The sequence below is a fragment of the Neodiprion virginianus genome, chromosome 3 (assembly GCF_021901495.1).
Source record: "Neodiprion virginianus isolate iyNeoVirg1 chromosome 3, iyNeoVirg1.1, whole genome shotgun sequence".
Classification (NCBI taxonomy): Eukaryota; Metazoa; Arthropoda; class Insecta; order Hymenoptera; family Diprionidae; genus Neodiprion; species Neodiprion virginianus.
This window is the reverse complement of record NC_060879.1, coordinates 37546458-37570844: the sequence shown is the minus strand read 5'-3', so window position 1 is coordinate 37570844 and position 24387 is coordinate 37546458. Positions and strand designations below refer to the sequence as shown.

Sequence of the window (24387 nt, the reverse complement as noted above, 5' to 3'; positions counted from 1 at the left end):
AGGAAGAAGCAAAGTAATGCGCGTCGATTTATTTTCTTTTACTTTTTTTACCTCGTCCTTGACTTTGCCGCTCCTTTTACCCAGAAGTATTAAGAAAATACATTAACGTTCGTGTAAATTTATTTCCGCGCATTCCCAAGTTCCAGAAACGGCAAATATACTTGCGTCACATGTATTTTGCGGTGTGGGGCAAAAAGTGATTAAATAAAAGTATTATTTATAACAAGCGTGATTGCTGGACATGTACTTACAAGGTGCTCGCCTGAAAGTACCTCCAGGAGGGAAATGAGATTGTGTCCATCTCGCAGATCCTCGAACAGATCTCCGACGTGTCTGCTTGCCTGTAACAACAGTGAAGTGAAACGAATTAATAATCGATCAATTTTTTTTTCTCTCTCTTTCGATCGAGCTACATGAAACAGTCAATCGGAAAAAAATCAAGCAATAAGTGTAAAGAAGTAAAAACTGAATTAAACGGCACTAAGATATTATAAGTAACATCACAATCAATACCTATGTGTACGGTAAAAAACTTTTGTCGATAAACATTTACGCATAAGATCGCTAAAAATAAACATAGGGTCGTGTGTTGTATAAATTAAAACACATTATTACGATAACAATTCAAATATAAGATACGAATACAGGGATTAGGAATAAAAATTAAAAATATAAGAATAATTGGGAACACTAATTGTACTCCGGGGTGAATAAAATACGTTTCTCACTAAGCGGCATCGCGTCTATCCGACAAATTTTTCATGCAAAAAGAATTCTGTACTAGTAATTCACCGAAGTAACGTTGGAAAATCCAGCACAGTGCAGCGTGTTGAAGATTCAAATACGACGTTTATAAAAGAGTAGCATAAAGCACGAGGACACATGACATGATACGCAAATTAAAACGAGCAAAAAACGAAATACGTGCAACAACAAGTAAAAATAAAAAAAAAAAAAACTCCGGGAAATAAAAACAAGAAAATGCAGTGAAAAAAGAAGGAAAAAAAAGAGCGTAGTACAGGACCAAACATGGGGTCACACTTACAGTGGGGGAACAGCATGGTTGATTGTTCACGATGACGCACACGTGGAGACACGTGTAAGTCTGAAAATGGAAAAACCATCACCGGGTTACCAAGAGACTCGCAAGGCGTTAGTCAATCGACGGTATAACGAAATAAACGTTCGTTGGTACGAAACGGAAACTTGCGGGGAAAAATGGGACCAACGGAGAAAAAATAACAACAAGAAAAAATATCCAACGCGCTTTGCAGCCGCGGCTGCTTTTCAAGTGAAAATTTCTGAACGCTCATTGTCGGTTGTTGGCGTTATTATTTGTTGTTGCAATAAATAAAAAACAAAAAAAAAAAAACATTGAACGGTTGCATTACGTGATTATTATTATTATTGTAAAACTTTATGGTACAGTGACGATATCGTATGTGGGGAAAAAAAGAGGAACGCAATGAATGAAAAACGAAGCAAAAGATTTTAATTGAATTTGGATCGCGTGCCATTTTTCATACAATCAGGCGAAATGGTAAGAATCGTTGATTAAATATGGAAGTATTCGAACGATTATATCAGACTTCGGTTTCAGTAACACACGTAGAATACGTACCTTCACATATTTCCAATGCTGAGGAAAGCGTGAACAACAAAATAAAAATGGAATGATGAACAAATATCATTTTATCAATTATCCTGTAGACATCGTGTTACACCTAGATACAAACATTATTTCAATACGTGGACCATCGATGAACGCTACCTGAAATTTCTTTCCAAACTACGGCTTAAATTATCTACTTGGTTTCTTTTTTCCGTTGGTAAAAAGTCCGAGAGTAAAGTAGGTGAGTATAACATAAGGACGAATAGAAATACAAGAGGAATGGATTTCGGTCTCGTTCCGTGAACGTTGGAAGTCGCTCGTGAGTTGCCAACTTCCACCGATCGTACCGACCATGTAGGGGAGATACAGACAAGATGGACCCTCTGTACAGTAAAACAGGATTTCAAAAAATGTCGATAACACTTGGAACGTACTTCTGGGCCAAATACTGAAAAAAAATGACGTTGTCGAAATTGATCCAACGTTGTTCCCCCATTAAGGGGTCCATTTTGCCCGGCTCCCTCCTACCTAAATCCAAAAGGATGGACGGATTTCGGTCTTGTTCTACGAACGTTGGAAGTCACGCGTGAGTTTCCAGCTTCCACCAATCGTACATCGCTACGTACCCATATACATAAGGAATAAAGAAAAGTAATGGCGAATTCAGACCGTTGGCAATCTCGGTTGGGTAGCGAAGCAAGCAGGCAGGCTGCTGGCAACCCACATGAACGGTAGACGGGTTTCAGGAACGAAGGACAGCGCTGAGAAACTCGCCGAATAAGGTTAGCCGTGCATATAACGCGAGATCCGCGTGGGCAGCGGGTTTCCTAGGTGGGCGAGGAAGTCGGAATCGTATCGCTCGAAAGACAAGGAGAATCTGATTCAGAGATTTACTAATACAGGCTTATTAACATCACCGGCATCGGCATCATCATCGTCATAGTCATAGTCAGCAGCGGTATTAGTTAAGACGTCGCGGTCCTTTCGACTCGATACGTAATTGAGATAGGTTCTGTCTCGATGTGAGAAGAAGAAGAAAAAGAAAAACAAAAATCACTCTCATTTCGTTTGCACAGAGACGTCAACGAGACCTCTGAAATAGTCTTTCATTGGGTGGTGTTTGGGATAACTCTTCAACTTGTATCGTACACCTTCACTTTTCACGCATGATTCAAGTTCGCGTTCGGATGATACATCTGATTGTATTATCTAGTTTGACGAGCGTCGTGTAGAACAGGAACACTTTCAATCCTGAATGGAAGATTCGAAGAGTTACCACCACCTATCGTCCGCTTCCACCGTTTAGCCGCAACGAACGATCCTCGTTCGACTTTCTCCGAACCGAAAAGAACCGTTTGCATAGTTCCAAAAAATTGGAGTAATTTTTTTTCTTCGTTTAAACAGCCTTTCGAATCGGTGAAGGTGTTCGGCGTGACTCGAAGGCTGAACAAGACTCCCACAGCCTTCCGCCGTGAGTAATAAAGAGGTAAAAATGTCTGTGCCTTGAGAGCGCTTAAAGTCCCTTGGGTCTTGACAAATGTCATGTCTTGTCTGTAAATAGAATTGAGCTTAAATCAATCAGGAGACCGCTACTTCTGGGCTCTGCTGGTTTCTCAAGCGAACGAGCGCAGAGCTGCATCATGGAAGTCGGTGGAAACCGGTTGAAACGCTAAGTCTGCAGTTTCGAAATTGAGATAGGTTGGGCCTTGTGACGAAATTGAGCGGATGTGGAGAATGTTATAACGATAATCGATACAGAACTGTTATGTTACTTCATCCGCACGTGAAAATCTAATTCAGTGAGAATGAATATATTGATAACAATCCTGTCGATCGTCTATTAATCAATGTCTTGATAACAAAACATAAAAAAAAAAGAAAAAAAGAAAAAAACCCAAGGTACATAATTTTGAACAGATGCAAACGCGAATCAATCCCACGTAGCTGTAACTGAAACTGAAACACGCCTAATCGGCTCGTCACGCCCGCGTGATCTGCATGTATATTAAATTAGCGCATAATTCATAAGCTGAACGTGAATTATGTAATTAGCACAAGACGAATTAAAATCGACCTTCACAAATCGTATTTACGGTACCGATCTGGATGGATAAACATGATCGTAGGTGGTCAGGAAATTCCGATTATCCGAATCGCATTAGCTACATTTACTCTGCAACCTACGGTAGATGAAGATAATTGAAAATCTGTTTACCGAGTTGGTTGGTAACAACGATGACGACCTCAGTTGCCTTTATAATAAAGTTAGATGGAAAACGGTGATGTGTTAACGAGTTTATGACTGGTATCGTGAACAGTTGGATAGGTGCGCCAATGTTACACGTCTGTCTTTCACTGCGGTCACAGAGGCAAGCTCACTTAACACATGCGTTCATTCAGTACTACATAAGGGTACATGAGAATGAACACCGAAGAGAAGAAGAAACCACCGCGACGTCGGATATCGATTAGAATCGCGTTTCACGCTTACGCGGATTATTTACACCATCGGCAGCGTCATTGTTTCCGTTTTCTCTCTCTCTCTCTCTCTCTCCAATTTTTACTCTTAAGTTAACAGCCAAAGGTGTTCAATTTTTTGAAAATAGAAAAATACAGTTCACTTTTATCCTCATAATTTTACAAAAGTATTGGGAGTTCAAGGTATTTCACAAGATATTGACTTTCGGACTTCACTACCTTATTCGAATGGACATTAGAACGTTTGGCTGCTGATTCAGGCCACCAGCTTCAACCTCGTCCTCAAGATGTCTGTGAGGATTAATGGAATCCGTGAAAAATTTGTCGAATTCGAAATAAAAGAGAAAAAACGAACCTATAATACGACGAACCGCGCTCACGGTACCAAATAGGCGTGATCATTACGTCACGTGATCGGTATGTCAAGTCACTGGGCAAGATGACATACCAATGCCGTCTATACCTGCGCATAACTCTATGTATCAGACGTGAAACGTAAACATTACCGTAACAAGCAGCATCGTCGAAGAAGCTGAAACATTCGTGTCACCGTTTATAACAGTACCGGCGACGTAGCGCTGTTTATTTAAAAGAGAGGAAAAAAAAATCGTTTTTTATTTATGTCCTTATCGCTTGTCCTTATACCGCTATCTTTCCTTTTTTTTTTTTTTTTTCTTTTTTTTATTTATTACGGACAGATGCTTGTAAGCTATTTGCATACGCCGACGACGCCGTGACGTGTGTCGCAAAATGCGGAAACGTGAAAGTTTCCTCCATTCCATTTCGTTCATTCATTTATTCGTCCATTCATTCGTCATCTTTGAAGCTCCGAGTATTAATTATTTCACAAAACTACATCACGGTTATTTTGAAACCTGTGAGTTCTTTGCACTAATTATACTAGACGAGTCGCAGTCATCGGTTGAATAGTAACCTCTAAAAATAAAAGAAGAATTAATAATTCACGGAAACGACAAGGAAAAAAGAAATTCCTCGAGTTAATTTTTAGTGGAACGTTTCAAATTAGCCTTAAAATTAAATAACGTTGCTGAAATTAAGAAGAGGATTGAAGAAAAACAGTCGTACGACAGACCGAGCTTTGCTCACAAATGAAAGAGTATTCTGAGAAGGATACCTTACGACTCATAACATATCTTCAAACCTGGCATAATGATTTTTGTGATCGCGAACTAGCGACTGAGAAGAATTGATAAGAAAAAAAAATTACCAATACGGATATTTACACACCGGAATATCAATATCTCGTGATTCCTGCCAAAATCCTTCGTTCAAAACAAATATCCACATTGCGACAAATCAACTTGGAAGTTGAACGTTTGGCTAAATAAATATTTCGAGAGATCTATTCACAGTATAAAAGTAACTCGGAGCCTTCAACGCGATGAAACGAGTATTTCCGCCTATTTCTATACCTCTCCGTGCTATAAGAGGTATAAAATTGATCAGATATCGGCAGAGATCCATCGATGATCAATCTTCACCCCATATAACAGCGATATTGCGGAGTCCGCCGTTAGATACAGCTGTCTTGCCATGTTTGGGTATGGAAGACGAACGCCGCAGGTTCATGCAGGCTGCACGCACACCGTTGTTGTCCTTTCTTCCTAGATCTGATCGAGATTAATAAGCACCGACGATGCTAATGTCTCCTAATAAGACAGCCTGATCGTTAAGATACTCTAGGGACAACGGGAAAGGTTTAATTTATTACAACCCTCGAGTCGAGTCGGTCCTTTACCTTCCCGGTAAGCGGTTCTCGGCGGTTCTTCGATCCTTATTCTCGCTTTGGGATAATGATTAGGAAAAAAGGAAGTTGAAAGGAAAAGCGATAATTATTTTTTCAATGAAAAATAGACGCACCCACGATAACGAAAGAAAAATACTCCTCAATTTCTAACGTTAATCGTATTTCTCCGCCTCTCGACTCTTCGAGATTACACATAATGTGAAAGATAATTAAATTTCGCCAAAATCAGCACCAGGAAACAGCTGTAATCTCATTATGGCTGCAAAGGTGAATTAAAAAAAAAGTAGCAATTAACTCAGTCACGTCGCCGTGATGAGACGCGTGGCTTGACGATAATGTAAGACTTGACCCATGCATAAAATAACAAGAGACAAGGTGAGCGTTCCTTCTTTCGGTCGGCAACTTTCACTCGCGTAGCGCAAAAGCATGCATATAATAACGCGGATGTAATATTAAGACTGTGAGTATACGTATAGAGTGCAATACTGTTGTGTTTGTACGTAACGATAAAAAAAAAAGAAGACAGAGAATGATTTTCATACGTGAAATCGCAAGTAGTTTATGTACAAGCTTATACTAACAATAATCTGCTTAATTGCTGGCTTAATTGTATCTTCCTTGTTTCGAACAATGACGAAATTAAAGAAATTTTTCGAGAACAAGCCGCTACACAAATTCTGCGGATAATATAATATACTGTATCTAATTACACCGAATACTCGTTTAAATTCGTGCAATTAATTTGGTCCGGTGTGTTAAGCCCGCGTTTGAAAAATGAGAAAGGTTCGAGATTAACAAAGCATATCGGTCATCGGTGTTTCATAATTAGGTAGCTAATTTCTACGTCGTTGCAATCTGACGATCACAGGAATTCTTTGAACCGCTTAATACGTTCCTCGAACGTGCGATGACGTCATCCATCGCGACAACTCCTCGTAAAGAATGGTAGACCGGAAACGGGATGATAGGTGCTAACTTGAGGGATAATTGTTTAACGAGATAATTCTATCCTACGTACGGTCCAGATTTAAAATTAAAGTTTTCCCAGATCTCTTTGTCTCCCTGCCATCTTACTCGAGCTCAGGATCAAATACCAAATATACGTAAGTCGGCGACTATCTATTTTCTCATTCGCGCAAGACGTGTGATATCGTTGGAAAAATTTCTGCACAAAATATCATTTAAAAAAAAAAGAAAGGGAAGTTTTATTACTGGTACTATCGGGGTGGCCACAAATTTTTGGGAAATAAATTCCATGACATTTCCAAGACCCGAAACCTAGTTTTTCCTGAAATTTTCCCAATTCTAGTAAGTTAACTAAATCGTTCAGCTTGTCAACTCTGTATTTGGGTCATGTTTCAATCGAATCGAAGAAAAATATAATGTACAATAAAGTCAGTTCAAGTCAATTTCTTTTCTCGGCGAAAAAAAAGTAAACTTGTTACTTCAAAAAATCATTTCTATATTCCACGATAGAAAACCGATATTTTCATTTTTTTCCCATAACCAAATTAAAAATCTCCCGACAATTCCAGATTTTCTATAACTCCTTTTAAATACCCTGACATTTCGAGATTTTCCAAACTTATATTGCGACCACATCGTTAGCCGAATAAATATAACTTCTAGGTCTACACGCGGACAAATTAACAATAACTTTCGGCATTCGCTGGAAGATATTTGTCAGCCGAGCAGTGACTTATTAACGGACGTCTTTATTTTTTACCGGACGTGAGAGGAAAAATTTCGGTTTAATCAGCAATAGAAGTTGATGGTCGATAACGGATAATCACAACGTCAACTTGAGCGGCGGAATAAAGCATCGCAAGAGCCAAGAGGAAGATCGTAAAACCATATAAAGTGACGTCCCGACCGAGATCGAGACCAATAAACGAAATTCCTCGATACGATTTTCGGATATTTTATTCGATTTTACTACTTCCAAGTTTTTACGATGAATCCCCCGTACACGTATGCTTATGATAAGAACCGTGAGCGTGAAAGTTATATTTAAAACCTAAGATGGGGAAAAAAAACTCGACAAATTAGATACGAACGAAAAAATTCGAAGAAAACAATTATCTTTGATAAATTTAACGTATCGCGAGAGATCAGCATTGAATCTAGCTGAATTTGATTTTCGAATGATTCTGTGATTAGGAACTTTCTCCATAAAAAAAAAAAAAAAAAAAAAAAAAAAAAAAAAAAAAAAAACGCACACAGCCAATGGCAGATAGGCTGCTGGATCAGCACTTGCAGCAACAGCTGGAAAAGGTCCGGACGAGATGAGTTCTGAGAAAAAGCTACGTAGGTAGACGCACGCCGTAGGAATCTATACACACGGGTAAGTTGAGAGTTAACCTAAACCTAACCTCGGCAAACATCCTCTTATAGCTTTTAGTCTCGGTATAGCTTACCTTGCTGTACATAATATAGTGCACATACCTTATATGCAGTATAGTATATACTGTACTCGGTATCGCGTGTCCGTGATGAGTTGTAAAAAAAAAAAAAAAAAAAAACCGAGAAAAAAAAATCATGTGCAACACGAAATGATATACCTTGTAAGCACGTGTACCGTACCTACATCGTCATCTATTATCGAAGCGAAGAGGACGAGGAGAGAAGTAGAGATGAAAAACGTGGCGACGATGATGGTTGTAAAGAATAAAAGAGGTGAAGGGGTTGAAGGGGGAGGGGGGGGGAGGCTGAGTCGTCTCAAAGCAAACGGTATGAAAAAACGAGAGAAAAACGATAAGAAGAAAAAAAGAAAAAAGAAACGCAGTCGTGACGATGCCGCTGCCGTGAGACCGGAAAGCAAAATGTTTGTTCAGTCCTCGGCCAAGTATCATTTTCACGCACGTTCGTCTTGCTGGTAATGCATGCGGCGGTGAGTTCAATTATGTGAGAGTTTTAGGTGTTAAAGATAGGAAAAAAAAAACGTGTTGGGATTTGGTCTCTGATTACTGAAAAACTCGAAAACAAGTTGGCTGTTTTAAAATTTTAATTCTACACGATTTTACCCTAATATTTATATCAGACACATTCCAGCTTTAGAGGATCACGGTTAGTTTTTACTATCCTAGCTCCGAATAACGCGTTTTAATTCGTCGTTAACAGCTTTCGAATATATTCGATACCCGATGATTAACACGTGTTGCGATAAGCAGTGTGGCCACACTTTCGGCAATATACATAAAATTCGTATAAACGTTCTGTATCGATTTTATGTCGATTTGTAGTAAAATTTTGTCCAACTGTATGTGACCTTGCGAATGAATTCGAAAGATTCGATAATCGATCGAATACGTTCTCATGAATCACGTCCGGTAGAACTTTTACTTGTACGTAACGATGATAATGAAATATAGTATAAGTGCGGTAATGATACGGGAGTCGAATTAAATTGCGAGAAGTTTATTCACCCGCAAACTGACGGTAGCAAGAGGGAAAAAAAATGAAAGAAAAAAAAAGAACCGTTATAATTATTACAAACAGAATGAACCCAATCATTGCAGGAAATGAAAAAAACAAGCGAGGAGGTCCACAAAGTAAAATCGGAATTACCTAGTTCAAAATTACCCGACATGGCTGAACAAGAAGTCGAAATTATACCTAACAATGTGTGTATCACGTTAATTGGTATGAAAATAATACACGAAGCAAGATTTATCTTTCGTGTGCGATTCAATGCTCGTAATGTTTCTTCATGTTATTTTTCGCTAGCCAACTTTATCCCAGTGCATGTTCTGTATTACAAGACAAGCGCAATTATACTCCAGCGACATTGTTCGTTCGAAATCAGAAAAGAAGAGGTAGGTAGATAGTTGCGTGAGTTATCTTCAAGATTGACCAATCGCGTAAACAAATTTAATTTGACATTTCAATTAAACGATGGAACGACGGATCCATTCGTATTCAAATATACGGGACGACTCGTGGGCCACGAGATCCAAAAATGGAAAGAGTCAAAGATGGACGAGGAGCCTCGCCTTGCAACAGTTTTAGACGACAAGTTTCGAAACGAAACCGCGACACAACGTTACAACCGTAAATTATACAAACGAGGAGGTGATCATCGACGGATCGAACGAGAATAAACCTACGGTACGTCGGTTTAACCCAAGTGGACAATAAAACCAGAAATAATACGATCGGTGAGACTACTTTTGTGGCAATCGGATTCCTACGCTATTGTCACACTGCGGTATTATATACTTTCAAACTGCTCGTCGCCGTGTTCGGATTTGGACTCGGGTAGGTGTAAAAAAGCTCGACTATTGTCGATTGACAGAAGAACCGGAATATCGAATATTCATAGACGCAAAAATTGTAAATATAGAACGTCGAAATCGTGAATCTGTACAAGATTCTACATTATCGAGAGGAATTCCGACGGCATTCCACCTTTTGACCTTTCTATTCCATTACATCTCCATACTTTCAATATTTTTAAATTAAGTTTACGCATTTATAAAAATTCGACACTTTTGCGACCTTCGATCTTTTCGCATTTCATATATTTTTACCCCGGATGCGGAATAACGAAAATTAGCTTCGATTACTGCCAGAATTCGAGGCCGATGTCGATGTGCTTGGCAACCGAGATGACGATTGAATGAAATATCGTGCCAGCGTAGCTTAATGAACGTTTCGTGCAGTGTCTGGAGCGAATACAAAATAACTGACGAAGTAAAAACGAGTAGCGCTAGTTAGTCAACCGGGCTTCGTATTGCTTTTCGTTGTATACAAGTCATGCGGTGTGCGAGTTCTCGTCTGTTATTAATCTATGAATGAAAGTCTCGTCGTTCGGCCTCGTCGGTAAACAGAGTGGAATAACTCAGTCATTCGGCACCAGTTTCTCGGCTGCACGCATGTGCGTCGTCTATTGTTTTCTCGAAGAGTAAGAGAAGAAAAAAAAATCCATCAAATCTATAATCCAACAAACGCAAGGTTTCCGCCTTTCTTCTACCTTCCTATAAAATTTCTCGTCCCTTGACAAAACGTTATTCTTGAGAAGATCGAATCCGTGCACGATGATAATCGTTTGTTTGTTTTTGCGGGTATTCGATTTGCCGGTAACAAGTTTGTTGAAAAATTGTGTTAAAACGATCGGTGGCCGCGTGTATGCCAGTCCGTTACGTAGGTGAGCTGTTGCATCTTAGACACGGTCATTTCTTACTTTCACGCCAACGTGAGACGAATGATACAAGGTATACCAGAAAAAGACTTTTTCGCTTATTTACTTTTATTTCATTTTTTTTTTACACGTATTTCCAGTTCCATATTTAGACGTCACGTAAGTAAAGGATGACGGGTATTTTCTTGAGAGTACACCTACGTAAAAGCAGTCTAAAAAACTGTCGCAGCGATCTCGGCGAACTTCATTGACTAGATTGAACAAGTAACTGGTAATCTCAAAGTAACGCGACGACGTTGAACTCAATAACATGAAATTAATCGTCGAAAAATGATCGGTATCAAAAAATTGCGTATGATGCCGGAACGCGTGCGTGGAAAAAAAAAAAAAACCAACAGCAAAGAAAATCGAAAGCGATCGATGAAGTGAGAGGTACGTATGGGTGGGTCAGCTGCATTGTTCGGAGGAACCGGTGTGAGTCACGGCATACCCGTAACTCTGCATTTTTTAACTCTCTTTTAACTTTTCTTTTTCCACAACGGGGTTATTTTTAGCGGCGTACGGCTCGATCCACGGAAGGACCTGGTTCTCCTTGAATCGATGCCCCATTTCTGCAGAATACGACCCAAGTAAGTCCGCAAAGATCGTTTCGCACATACACGTGGGGCATGCGGGGTATAATAATTTGCACGTTACTTGCAGCCTGCCGACTTTTCTGCAATTGCATGAGTCGACATTGCTTCAGGGTCTTCCGCGTGCAAATAGGTACTGCGATTCCAACGATCGAATTGCAACGATTCAACTTTAAACTTTCCTTGAAAAAGGAGGACTCCGTTGTTGATTCTTTCCGATGATTCATTCGTTTGGAAACAACGTAACGTTACGTAATGTGACGGTGTATTAGCGTAGTAGGCTAATGCGATTAGAGACCACCACCCCAGGGTGCGGCATCCGTTAATCTCATCTCTCGTCATCGATTTGCCTATTATCGGTTGATCGCCGTTCCGGCGTGTTTTGTCGATGTTTGCACTAGTTTCCGAAATCGATCTTAAAAGTAAAAGATTTACGTCAAAGCGTCCGCGATGTTTCAAGAAAGGTCTTCTCTTGGATCACGATTCGTCTGAATGAAAATCCAGCATCTCCTAATGTAAAATGAGTGAAACGGCATAACGTCGATACTTCCCGACATATCCCGCACGATCTCCATTACGTACTGTTGTAAGAATGGAACCTTGCCACAAACAACAAGGATTCTCGTTAAACCTCAGAGGAGACGATTCGATGCTTTGAAGACCGAAACGGCGGCGCAGAACGGTGACTTATAAATTGAGCGAAAAACGAGCAAAACCTTACGGGCAACCCTGCGAAGATATATTAAATAATTTCGTAATGAAGCGGCAGAAGTTTGTACATCGGAACAACGCGCGCGTCAAGTTGTCGTGGCCAAATAAAGCTGTCGGTAAAAGATCCTCGTGATAGAAGCTGGGAGCGAGTAGGTAGGTATAAGAAGAGTGTCGTCGTATATATTTGAGGAGTAGGTATGTAACTGTACGACCAGGGCGTAAAAGGCTCGAATAAAACTTTCACTGCTGCAAGTAGCGTGAGCAAGGCGTAAACGGTCCTTCGATCGTTCGAGTAGAGCTTCGCGCACGGTGCAGCGAGAGGAATAACAAGGGATATTAATTTAAGATAAGAGAAGAGATGAGATGAAGAAACAATCGAAAATCATGTTTTAAACATCGTAGTGCAAAGCGTAAAAGGAGTCGTCGACGTGTATGCGTATGGAGAGAGAACTCCGAGGAGAATGCAGCAGCAGCAGCAGCACAAACGGTTCGCTAACCGATTAGCATACAAACCCATGCCCATGGCGCAAATATATAAAATCATGGTATAACGTACGCGCATGCATGTAAATAAATTGTAACACGATGAAGTGACCGCTGGTCCGTAAGCCGCTGGTCTAGGATGACGCAAATAAACCTGTGGTGGACACACGGACACGGTCAAGTGCCTTGAAACAATACGAATTAACCTGACACCCTGCGCGATACGTCCGTCGAATATAGGTATGTGTATTGCGTTACGTTCCAAGGTCAAATTTCCGCCGGGTACATTAAACTCGCATCAACGAACATCCATATCCTATGGTACAGTACCTGTGTTACGTGTAACGTAACGACCGCGGTTGCGTAACAAAACCTCACCGGATTTAATCCGTCACGTTCATCAAAGGTTCGCGCGAATGATGAACGAGAGTAAAAAAAAGTGACGATCTACCAAATACTAATCCCACCTCGACGATCCGATACCGTAAAGATCTCTGTGGGGGGTGGTTGTCCCAACGAACACCGGCTTTGGTCCTATTCTTCCTCAAAAAGAAACATCAAAAATAAAAACATGAGCAATCTCAATTTTTTCCAATAAGATACCTCAAGTTAGGGTAAAACGCTGTCAAAACGAGAGACTGAGAATTGTGGCACAAATAGCTGTTCACTGATCCTTGATCGGCACCAATTTCCTTGTATCTGCTAATATTACGCAAGTCTCAAAAGCATCGTTGCACGATTAAACGGTCTGAGCAAAGTGACTCTTGATCGTGGCTCTGTTTGATGTAAATAACCGACTGACACTGGTAGAATCGATTCGCTATAGTCATTCCGCAAAGATCACTAGAAGCCAGGACAATTGTTCGAAATGTTGAAAACCATTACCGAAAGCGCTCACGTGTTACTAATTCGGTAATCAGTCTACTCGTAACAGCTAACTACGATTTCAACCGATGGTTACCAATTGCGAAACGGTGTTTCAGGCACGGTTTTAACTCAAACCTGTGGTGCAAGGATCTGGCAATTAGAGTTAGCTGGTTGCAATGACTGCGGTAACCGCGGCGCAATATCGCGAAAACAAGAAAAGGACCTTTCCCGATCGCAGCTGGATCGCCCACTTGACGAATTAGGCGTGGCTCGTGCCACCTACGGAAATTGTTTCCCTAAGGTGACAAATATTGCTCAATTTTCTCGCCCACTCCTTTCCCTGGCCCATAGACTCTTATATAGCCTTCTTACATGGACTCAAGTATTGGCTTCTAGGCCTCTTGTAGCGAAATTCTACCTTCCTGCAATGTGACGGTACTTTCGCGTAATCCGTAGGTAAACGATTACCTTCTTTACCGCCCATGTTCTTCTCATTCTCTCTTCCTCTCGCGGGCTAGCGTAATGAACAATAATTATGCTTCGAACTTTGGACGATACGACGAGCGAATATGCTCTCGGTATGGACTATAGCCCGCAAGTGTCTGTTTCACTGTTGTCAGAAATTCGTTTATAGGTACACACATAGGGGAAGCCGGGGCGATGCGGGCCCTTCAAGAATTAAACTACGATTAAATTTCACGGCCGGAGTATAATTGCAATCGGAACAATGAAACTCCTTCACGTATCACGTTCCGGTTGTCTAATAGAAATGAAGGATTCCTAGGTTTCGGTCGTACCGAGAGTGTGACTAGTTAGATTAAACTAAAAACATGTATTCAGCTGTACGATACACAATTGTGTGAAAACATTCGTTGGCACAATCGTGTTCGACGATCGGAATGAGAAAATATTTTAAATTTTAATTTTCTCGTCGACTCTGAATTTATACGAACGTAAACAACGCGAAAGAAAACGTGTTTCAAGTTCACGATCACATCTCGCCTGTTTCGTCTGTCGGAGAATTTCTTTCGTTCCAAAAAAATAAGGTTTACCGAACGCGGAAACGAAAACTTAACTTTTCAACGATCATCGGAGATGCGCCGTTAACAATCACGGCGCCAACGTTACAGTTATACCGATCCAAAGAACAGTATTCCACGTAAACACGAGATGCTCGTGTAAAAGGCATTGAAGCGTCGGCTGGAAATGCAATTACAAAGAAGCTCCGGGAGAGCTGAGCTAAACGGAAAGGCAACATCCGTCGGGAGATCCGGTTTTTGGTTTCCGGGAATCTCAGCGTCCTCGACACAATTACCGAGAGAGACGGTCGCGATGACGGAGACGATAAGAAGTCGACTGGGAAAGCTGCTCTGTACCGCTTTTTACCGGATCGCCAGAATGTCGAGATACCAAAAGCTGGAAGAGTTACAGGGACTAGGATTCTGTCGAATCACTCGTTCGTTAATGTCGGATGGAACGCGGGATCAGAGATCACTGGTATCGATTTCTCGCTGCAAGCCTGCATCACATCGATTAATCGCTCATTCTCGATGGAATTTATTATATCCCAGATTTGAATCTCCCCGTTGTTGCGTTCTTCTTTCTTATTGCGTAAGGGTCAATTTGCCGTGCCCCGTGGCTGTGACTCGTATGAATTATTTCACAGACGACAGGACGGAGGGTAAGACAGATCGATCAAAAGGCAATGAGGTTAATCCTCGTTGAAGTGGGCGAGCGACCTTCTGAACGCGTTAAACAAGTCAGCTGTTTGAAAAATGGCTCTAATTTATAACTCTCGCAAAATATGCCCAACAAAAATTGATCACGTAAGTGTTTAATCAAACGCAACATCCCGAAGGTTCTTTCGTGAACAAGAAACGAAGTCCAACGTCTTTAAGATTTCGTAATCGTACTTGCTTCAAATGTTAACTAAGCTTTACCACGTTACCAATTATTTTGTTGAATCGAGTTTCCGGATTATCCAAGTTATTCCAAAGTTTCGCAAACAGCACGAACACTTTCGTCAACGTTCAAGAGTTGAGTACAGTTTTGAATCGATAACAGTAGCGTAACGGTAGGAAGACAAGGAACGCAAAGTCGTTTGTATGCAACGCGCGCTGTGTTCCAGGTACGTACATGTACGTTCGGGAGTTTCCTTGGGAATGGTTTGAAACGATGAAGAGATTACGAATCGAGATAGTAAAGCTGTAAACTGTAAGGTGAAACCGTGTATCTTAGGTGGGCATATACAGAAGTAGTTATGAATAAATTGAGACAATTGAGAGGTGAGCTGGAGCGTTGCAGGTTTATTCAAGTTCCCTGTACGCAACTAAACCAAGACAACGCGACAACGAATCATGGGGACGGCGGTAAAATAATTCTCGAATGTATATCATTTGCTCGACGACTTATAAATAAATCATGCCGTTCTTTATCTCGCGACTAAACGGGTCTCGCGAGTTAAATCGAGCCGAGCCAAACCAAGCCAAGACAAGACAAGCTGAACTACAAAACCTAAACGCGTTATAGTTCCTGAACAACCCGAGGCAACCTTTCACGACCCACGCTATGTAACCAATACCGCTTTTGCTTTTGCGGGCGAGAAAATTTGCATCGGAGTGACTGTAATACTCGTGCCTCAACACTTTTGGCCAATCCGATCCTGACGCTGCTGGCAAGTCAATTGTGTCGTATTTTCACTTGTGCATTGATATTCGTTGTTGAGTTATTGTTACAATTTATCTTGCGTCAGAGAAGTCGGTACACCAACACGACCTGCAATGATTATTTGCATTTCTCATTCTTCGTAAACTATTCCTTTTCTCTGTAATGTGCATATTCTATCCACACAAAGTCCCGAGGAACTCACAGAGGCGAAGTGAATAGAAAGCCTTTTCCATTCATGGTACGAAACTGTATTTTTCCACTTATTCAAGACGACGTTCACCGAACAGCCCGGCAAAACAAATTACTCGTCAGCTGACGTGATGAGAAAAATAATCCGACCGAGAACGTAAAATTGAACAATAGCTAGATTTCAAAAATCTTCGAAGAGTTTCCAAAAACAGACCACGTGAGTATCTTAAACACCAAAGAACCGAGGCGATGTTTTCTTCTCTCGATATTTTCATTTAACGAAGACACTTGTTTACAACTCCTGCGTCCCGATGGTCACACGCATGAATATGTAGTTCGGCTAACAGATGGTTGGAACAACGTTGACAGGTTAGGAAGTCGAAGGCTGGCAAACCGCCGCTGCTGGTTTTGCGCAACGCAAGATTTCCTGCTATGCGAGTTATGTGGGTACGCACAATACGTTGTAACGTACAAGTTGACGGTAACTCATCGTCGTTTCGAATCTGAATCCAAAAAAAGATTCTCAGTGCCGGGGGCCATTCGCTTCCATATCAGGGCAGGAGTGATTTTAATGACTGGAGTAATTTCGTTCGTTAAATTTCATTCCGTTTCCAAGCACCGGGAGGGCTGATCAACGACTGCACGAAACGAATAGTCCGATTCGATTTCCTATCTCTGAAAATCTTGTAAACGGGAACGTCCGTTAATTTACGGCAATACTATAAAATTCAATTACCTTTTTCAAGTGTTTGTTCACCCATTTCGTGAAGGTCTTTTTCTGGATGGCGTCTCGTTCATCTGAGAACATAAAGAAACACAAAACTCCGTTAGTCAATTGTCACTGCGACGTACGTCAACGCGTGAACGTACCTCGTTAAAAACTTACGTATACATATACTAGGATAATTCTATATTCGAGTGTAACGCATGTAACGCAGCAACAAGTATAAATAACAACATACGCATGGTTGTAACATATTATATGCACACAATTATCGTCCGCAAACGAGATAATAACGAGCAATTATTTGACCTCCGTCTTTCATACACCATGGCTAGTCGTCTGACTTACGGCTACGTCAACCATAGTTATAAAACGCGATAGGTACCGCGATAATAACCAAGTAGATTAGAACTGCGCGTTAATGGCTGCAAGGTGTAACAATTCGACTTATAAATACCACTTTCTAGGCCAAAACTGTTCCCGAGTCGTATATTATATCTGCCGTAGGTATACGAGTCGGGTAAATGTACGCAAGTAAAGGCGGCGTCCAACGTAAGGCAAGTAGTTTGTTGTAACCCCAGCGATGACGTCACTCCCACGTGTAATCCAATAGCCAGAACGAAGCTAAGGTGGCTCAAGTGCAAACCCAAGAGTTATTATAGCTGAAAGTACACGACTGCCGTACTACATGGAAGCGCGACGAGTGCAAAATATTTCACACACTTATACGTGTACATGTTGGATGCAGATATTGCATAGCTGACAGGTGATACTCCTCAAGATCTCGCGGAGCTGCAACTAAGAATATCGCGAATCGTGCTCGAGCTGTTTCGTAGTTGTGTGTGCGGATTGTGAGTTTTCACCAGAGTCGGCAAAACGCGAGTGCAACAGGAACGGAAACTTGACTACCTTGTGCGAAAAAGAATGAACGAAGTCGTGGGATCGATTCGTATCTGACGACTTATCATCGGAGCTGTTGCAAAGAGCCGGTGTAAGATTTGTGGCGAGATGATCGTTAACGCTCATTTATTTCACGTACGAAGAACGCCGATGCTGTTCCTTGCTTATTCGTGACAAAATCTAACGAGTAAAATACGTACGTTGAAACACTCTCAACGATTGCCGGGAAAAGGGAATTAATTGTTACCTCGTTGTCAATCGCGAGATTCCAGGAGGTCGGTGTGTGAGCCGCGTAAAAATGATTCGTTAAACGCGGCGTCGTCGAAAGAGTAAGCGAATAGTTTTTATTGACGACTGATTGATATTCAAATAATAATATGTCGCGATGGCGATGCGCGAAGCGAGTCTTTTTTACTTCGTTATGCGTTACAATAACTCCGCACTTGTTTCGCGGCTGACGGCAAGTAAGACGAGTCCGACGATATCGTTACGGATGAAATTTGAAAGCTGAACCGAATTAATTTTCGTTATTCGTTGTTTACGTAAGTAAGCAAGTGTATCCGCAACAACGTTTTAATCGATGCAGCAAGCGTCGCTTTCTTCAATTCCTTGGAAATAATTTCTTTCGGTCCTCGTTAAATGCACGCTTACGAAACTGGGTCTATTTTCTACGTTCCAATATATAAGATTTTACACGTCTTATCACACGTATTTATCTCTCGTTTGACGAACTTCGGAAATTGAGTGACCTTAGTGTCAATCGGCAGCCTGATAAAAAGTAAAAATAGAAACCAAAACTAGATTTTATAACGAAATTGCGGCAAGTACAGCTCCGTTAATTATTTCGAAAATTCTTCGAGAAGTTGAAGAACAAAACGGACGGTATGTATACATATATACATATACATATATATATATCCTATCCAAAGTAACAAAACACTACACGTGACGTCGAAACGTTTTACCAACACTACGAAATTGCACGTTTTACGCAATTCAATTTAAATCGAGCGCAACAAGCGCGTGAACAGTTCTCATTTTCCTCCCACGATTCCCGTTACGGTCACGTAATAATAACGTTATGGGACTTTTGCTCTGTATCCGTTTGAAATAAATTGAACTTGACCCGATCTGCTGCGGCAAACTGTGCCAAATAAATCCGGACAAGCTATCATCAATATTATACACACGTAAGTACAAAAGGTGGAGGTGAAAAAAACTTGATCACCACTCGAATTCCGATCGGTTACGATATGTCCAACAACCCGAAGATTTTCATCGTCGACAAATATTTAGCGGCAGGCAGAATTTTAGCCATGTTCAATTTTCGACGTCTCTTGCTCTCGATTGAAAATTTCGTTTCAACCGCCGGAAATTCCAGACCTTTTTTGGGTTTTGTAATGTTCAACACTCGCCCAGTGACCTCGTGACACGTCAAGAGATGCGGACAGCAAGTGTTAAGTGGTCAACGCCCTCGCATCGACGGTCTCTCTTCTCGTCCTTCGTTCTTTCTCGCTCCATTCGTCGCTCGAGCCGAAATTAAATTTTTCCCAAGACTAAATGGTTCGAGCTTCTTACATCGAACTCGTACAAGTGAATTGTCACGTCATCGATCCTCGGCGAAACAAGACTGAGAATGCAAAACTTGCAGGTATGTAGATTAACTGCAAGAGTAGGTCAAAGCTCTGTACGAATTTGATTACTCTCGATACGTTAGATCTCGACGTTGATATCGTTGTACGGCATATTCACATAGTATTTCACGGATGAAGAGATATAAACCAACCGTACCACCGCATAGGTATCCACCCCGTACATAGCGAGTGAGTTTATGTAAATTTGAAAATGAGAAAAGAGCAATATTTTTTTCAAACCATGACAACACGCCGATAAAATATTCCGCGAGTAGAAGAAGGCATGTAATTTAGCAGAACGCCGTCGGGTGAATAACGATGGATGAAAAATAACGATCCGTGAAGAGTCGAAGCGACATGGCGGCATGCAGCTTATACGGGGCTGATGGCAAGTGAGAAAGGTTTATCATGGGAACCGACCTGCATGGGGGTCGTAGACTAAGGCTTGCGGTATATGCAACAGCGAGGTTTACTCCGGTCATTGTCAGGCGCGGTGTTTAACTGTGGTAGGAGAGCTGATTGTGTGAGAGAGAGAAGAGAGAGAGAGAGAGAGAGAGAGAGAGTGAAGAGAGCGAGGTGGACGGGACTTGGATGACAAATAACGATAATATATACCCTACGTAGCCATGTGCCAAGCGTCGAGGAGTACAACTTGACGCATGTGTGAGCAAGTACTTGACTCGACGTATGGGCGCCACAAACATTCTGGATGTCAACGACTTTTCAAGTTCACTGCTTCTCGCCGAAGGGGCTTTCGCAATTGGACATAACGAGACCGTGGAAAATTATAAAGCAAACTTTTTCTACCTTTCCTTTTATTTTTCGTTTTTCTTATCTTTTCTCTAATTTTTTTTGTTTCTCTTCTTTTCTTTGTTGTTTCTGTTTTCTTATTCAGGTCCCACGTACTCGAGGAAGAAACGGAAAATAACGGAACGGACGGGTTACGCGACAGGGTTTTTCTTTTCTTTTCTTTTTTTTTTTTTAATCTTATTTTTCTTCTTTTCTAGAACGTATGTCAGAAAAATGAAGGAGGAGGAGGAGGAGGAGAGGTGGAGACTGTAGTCGGTTGAAATGTAAATCGAAGCCGACGTGTACGTAGAGTGCAATTACCGCTACACTGCCGTGAAATTATAAGCTTCTGATTTAATATATTCAATTTGAAATTTTCTCTGTGCAATCCTTGACCAGCGAGTCTTACAGCCTGATATTATACGTGAAATGTTGAACCGCACATAACGTCTACCGTCACCGTATGCTCGAATGCTTCGGCAGCCTGATTATTCATTTATTCACTCCTCCGGGCGTCACAGATTACCTAATCCCTATGTTTTCCTCAACCGGGTTCGTTAGCGAAGCTGCATACAAGTGATTGATAACAGAAGGAGCTGACGATCCTTTACGAGTGCAGCCTAAGAAGTTTCGAAAAGTGCTTTCAAAGCATGCGGTGTTACCGGTTTAAAAAGAAAACAGAAAAAATTAAAATAAATAAATAACGCCAACAATGAGTCCACGACGATGGATGGATCGGTTGAAAGATCCATCCTGAACAAGGAATACATAGAATTTCATTCGTTTCACCCCGAGACAGCGATGAAAAAAGCTTCTTCAACAATCTGTCGAAAGACACAGACGGACGGATCATTCCACTTGACGTATAACCCGAGTTATTTCAGTCTCCCGTTAACTGCCGCTGCAGCTTCATAAATTTCCTCCAAGGGATCAAAGGTTACAAGAAGATGCGGCGTCTAGAGGGCAACGACGATAAGGGATAACGAGATACGACGGGTTTCAATTCCGCGTCAAGAAAGCCGAGGTGCTTTTTTTTCCCTTCCACACGGTGTATAATTTTCTTTAATACACTTTTTTTCCCCCGAGTATATCTTCGATCATAAAAATACAAAGATGGTGAGAAAATCGACCGCAAAAGGAGATCTCGTGAATTTTTCTATTTTTTTTCTTCCTTCTTTTCCCCTTCTTCCTTCTTTTCACGTTATAATAGGGGGCTCTTTGTACGTAATGGCAAAACGTTCGATAGGCACCTAGATTTATGTACATGTATAAAGAAAAAGTGATACAGCGATGAATACGTCGTCGTCCATTAAAGCCGGTGATTAAAACAAGGCTTCCTCTTCTCACGTGGCGCCAAACGGATTATGACGAACGTTGAGAAAAATTCAAACACAAGAAAAAACTGCAGACTTGCACGACGCGCTGCATATACACGCCTTTCATCGCCTAACGTCGGACTTTTTTGTTACGTTGTAAAAATTTTTTCATCCACCCTCTCTCTCATTCTTTCTTACAGCTACTCTCATCTTATTCATATTACGATAATTCTCCGAATTTTTCCTGGCGCGACGTAAGAGATATACAATATACGTTATTTCTACCACAAGCTGTTAGGAGAGAGAAACGAAAAACGCGATTCGAGGTGAGAATCCACTTTTTTAAAACAATTACTCAGTAAACACAAATAAATATACCTTACGCAGCGGTCCTTAAGAAAAGAAGATTTTCAGGAAACGATAAAAAAAAAAAATTCAAGGACCTTTTCAGAACCTCAAGGACTTTCAGGACCACTGGACACCACGTTGACGCGACGAGACGATATTTTGTAGAGAAGAGTAAGCGGGCATCGGCAGCCTGCGATGCGATGTGCGAACTACAAGATTTCTAGTCACGAGAAGAAGACCGCTTGACGTAAATGGAAGTCCGTCAGTCTGCATTTGAATGAAGTTGTACAACGTTGAACGATCGCTAATAAATTCCCCAGGGACGATATGTATACCAACCAACGATTTCTCGTTGCGTTTCTTTTCCCCGTCTCCCTTCTTGTTTTAGTTTTTCTCCTCACCATTGATCGCTTCTCATTTTTCTCCCTCACTGCCATTTTTCTCTCCGATATACCCACCGAGTAAGTACCCGAGTTACACCACCTTTCGTTCCGGTTTTCTCGGTCGACGTCGATCGACAGAGATTTACGATAACAACCATCGCGTCCTGAATAAAACTGCGACCGCACGATCCAACCTCACGCTTGTATAACACAACAACCGTCCATGTAGATCGATAAATCTGAAGCACGCGGACAAATCGCAATCCATGTTACATCCGAATTCGAATATCGAAAAGAGTCATCTTACAAATCGAACACGACTACGTTCCATTAAATTTCATTCGCTGACCGAATATGAAATGGGAAAATGTTTTTCCTTTCAACCTCGTTAATTTTCCTCCGCACTGCGGCATTACTCGCGGCTCCAACGCGTGACGACTAGGTACAAGATTAGTAGAATTCGCGTCGCGCGTTTCGTCGTTCTCAATTTTTGGATTACCGAGAGCATTATGCGTAGGCATATAAATCTGGGCGAAACGTCGGCTTGCCGCTGCGTACGAGGAGACTAGACGCGTGCGTTTCTGCCGGTTCGCACTTTCTTGGCAAGCTTCACCCTAGGCTCGAAGCCGCACATTTTCCGGCATTTGAAACAGCCACGCCGACGAGAGTACTTTGACCTGGAGGTCATCTACGGAGGGAGAGAACAAGAACATTCGCTCCGTACGGTAAATACGCACGTAAATATACGAAGCATCTTTATTTTTCAGCGAACAATTGCTTTTTCAATCGTTCCAACAGTACCGTTCGACGGTATATTAATAGCGTCCAAACTGAGACGTACGGATTATATTCAACCATACGTCGAATGAAGGAGAATAAAATTTAAATGAAATACGAATCAACGATATTACTCTCCGTTCTTTAAAGAAATTATTTACTCAGGGGGAAATCGTCGCGTTACGAATGTAATACGCGAATTTAATTACTCCGGTATAATGTTTTCTGCTCATTCTTTCTTTTTTCACGGTTCTTCGAGGGGGCGGGGGAGGTACAACCGGACGGAGTGAAAAAAAATTCACTCGTTGGAAATAAAAATCCAAAAAGCGGTTCCCGATTAAATTTTTTATTTACAGTCCGTTGCCGCGCAGAATGTTGGGGAAAAAGAAGGGCGAAAGAATCTTCATCAACGAATAAAAACCGTCCGGCGTCCGTGTATGAATATACCAGATACCTATACTATACACGACGTGACATTTGAATGCCGTGAAATTTGGTCGAAGACGATAAGGAGAAACGAATGTTCGCCCGTCGAGTTTAAAGGTAGGATAATAATAAAAGTGCTCGAGTGGAGAGCAGCACCTTTTGGACCAACCTGTTTGGTTTGGCACGAAACTATAAACGTCCGAGTGTTGTTACTGCTGCCAAAAGTTTATCCACGTGGGAAGAAGCCCACGCGAAAAGAAATCCTGCGATTCGCACCGTGCAAGGAGAGAAGCCCGTAAATGGTCTCTAAAGGCGCGGGCGTGACACGTTGAGACTTCTCTTCTCCTTTGGAAAATATTTTATAACTCAATATTTCGCACGTCTCTACATGGCCATTTGAATTTTACCGTAAATTTGCTCATTCGCGTACAACAAGTTGCATACGTACATGCGAAGCCGTATATTACACCCTAATCGGTTGTGTCATACGTACAATGGTACAAAAAATATCGCCTGATTACCTAACCGGTGATGTAACGAACG

The 24387-nt window shown here is 41.3% G+C and overlaps 1 protein-coding gene and 1 long non-coding RNA gene across 13 annotated transcripts in view; one reads left to right on the top strand and one right to left on the bottom strand.

The window, feature by feature from the left end:
* LOC124300175 (microtubule-actin cross-linking factor 1) overlaps positions 1-24387 on the bottom strand; it is a 173204-nt gene that overhangs the window by 78002 nt on the left and 70815 nt on the right. For 6 of the 11 annotated variants that reach the window (XM_046753908.1, XM_046753911.1, XM_046753920.1 and 3 more), the window contains 2 exons: positions 17284-17345; positions 252-341 (listed from right to left, as the gene is read on the bottom strand). In XM_046753908.1, coding sequence (XP_046609864.1) covers positions 252-341; positions 17284-17345 — 152 coding nt within the window. Of the gene's footprint in view, positions 1-251; positions 342-1045; positions 1106-1621; positions 1640-17283; positions 17346-24387 lie in introns of all 11 variants that reach the window. The other 5 variants (XM_046753906.1, XM_046753907.1, XM_046753922.1 and 2 more) reach the window with 2 other exon arrangements.
* Positions 22155-22600, top strand: LOC124300181 (uncharacterized). Of its 2 annotated transcripts, none has more exons than XR_006907166.1 (2): positions 22155-22236; positions 22362-22600. It is a non-coding gene; the product is annotated as an uncharacterized LOC124300181 (long non-coding RNA). The 2 variants fall into 2 exon arrangements; XR_006907167.1 differs by having other exon boundaries at positions 22351-22600.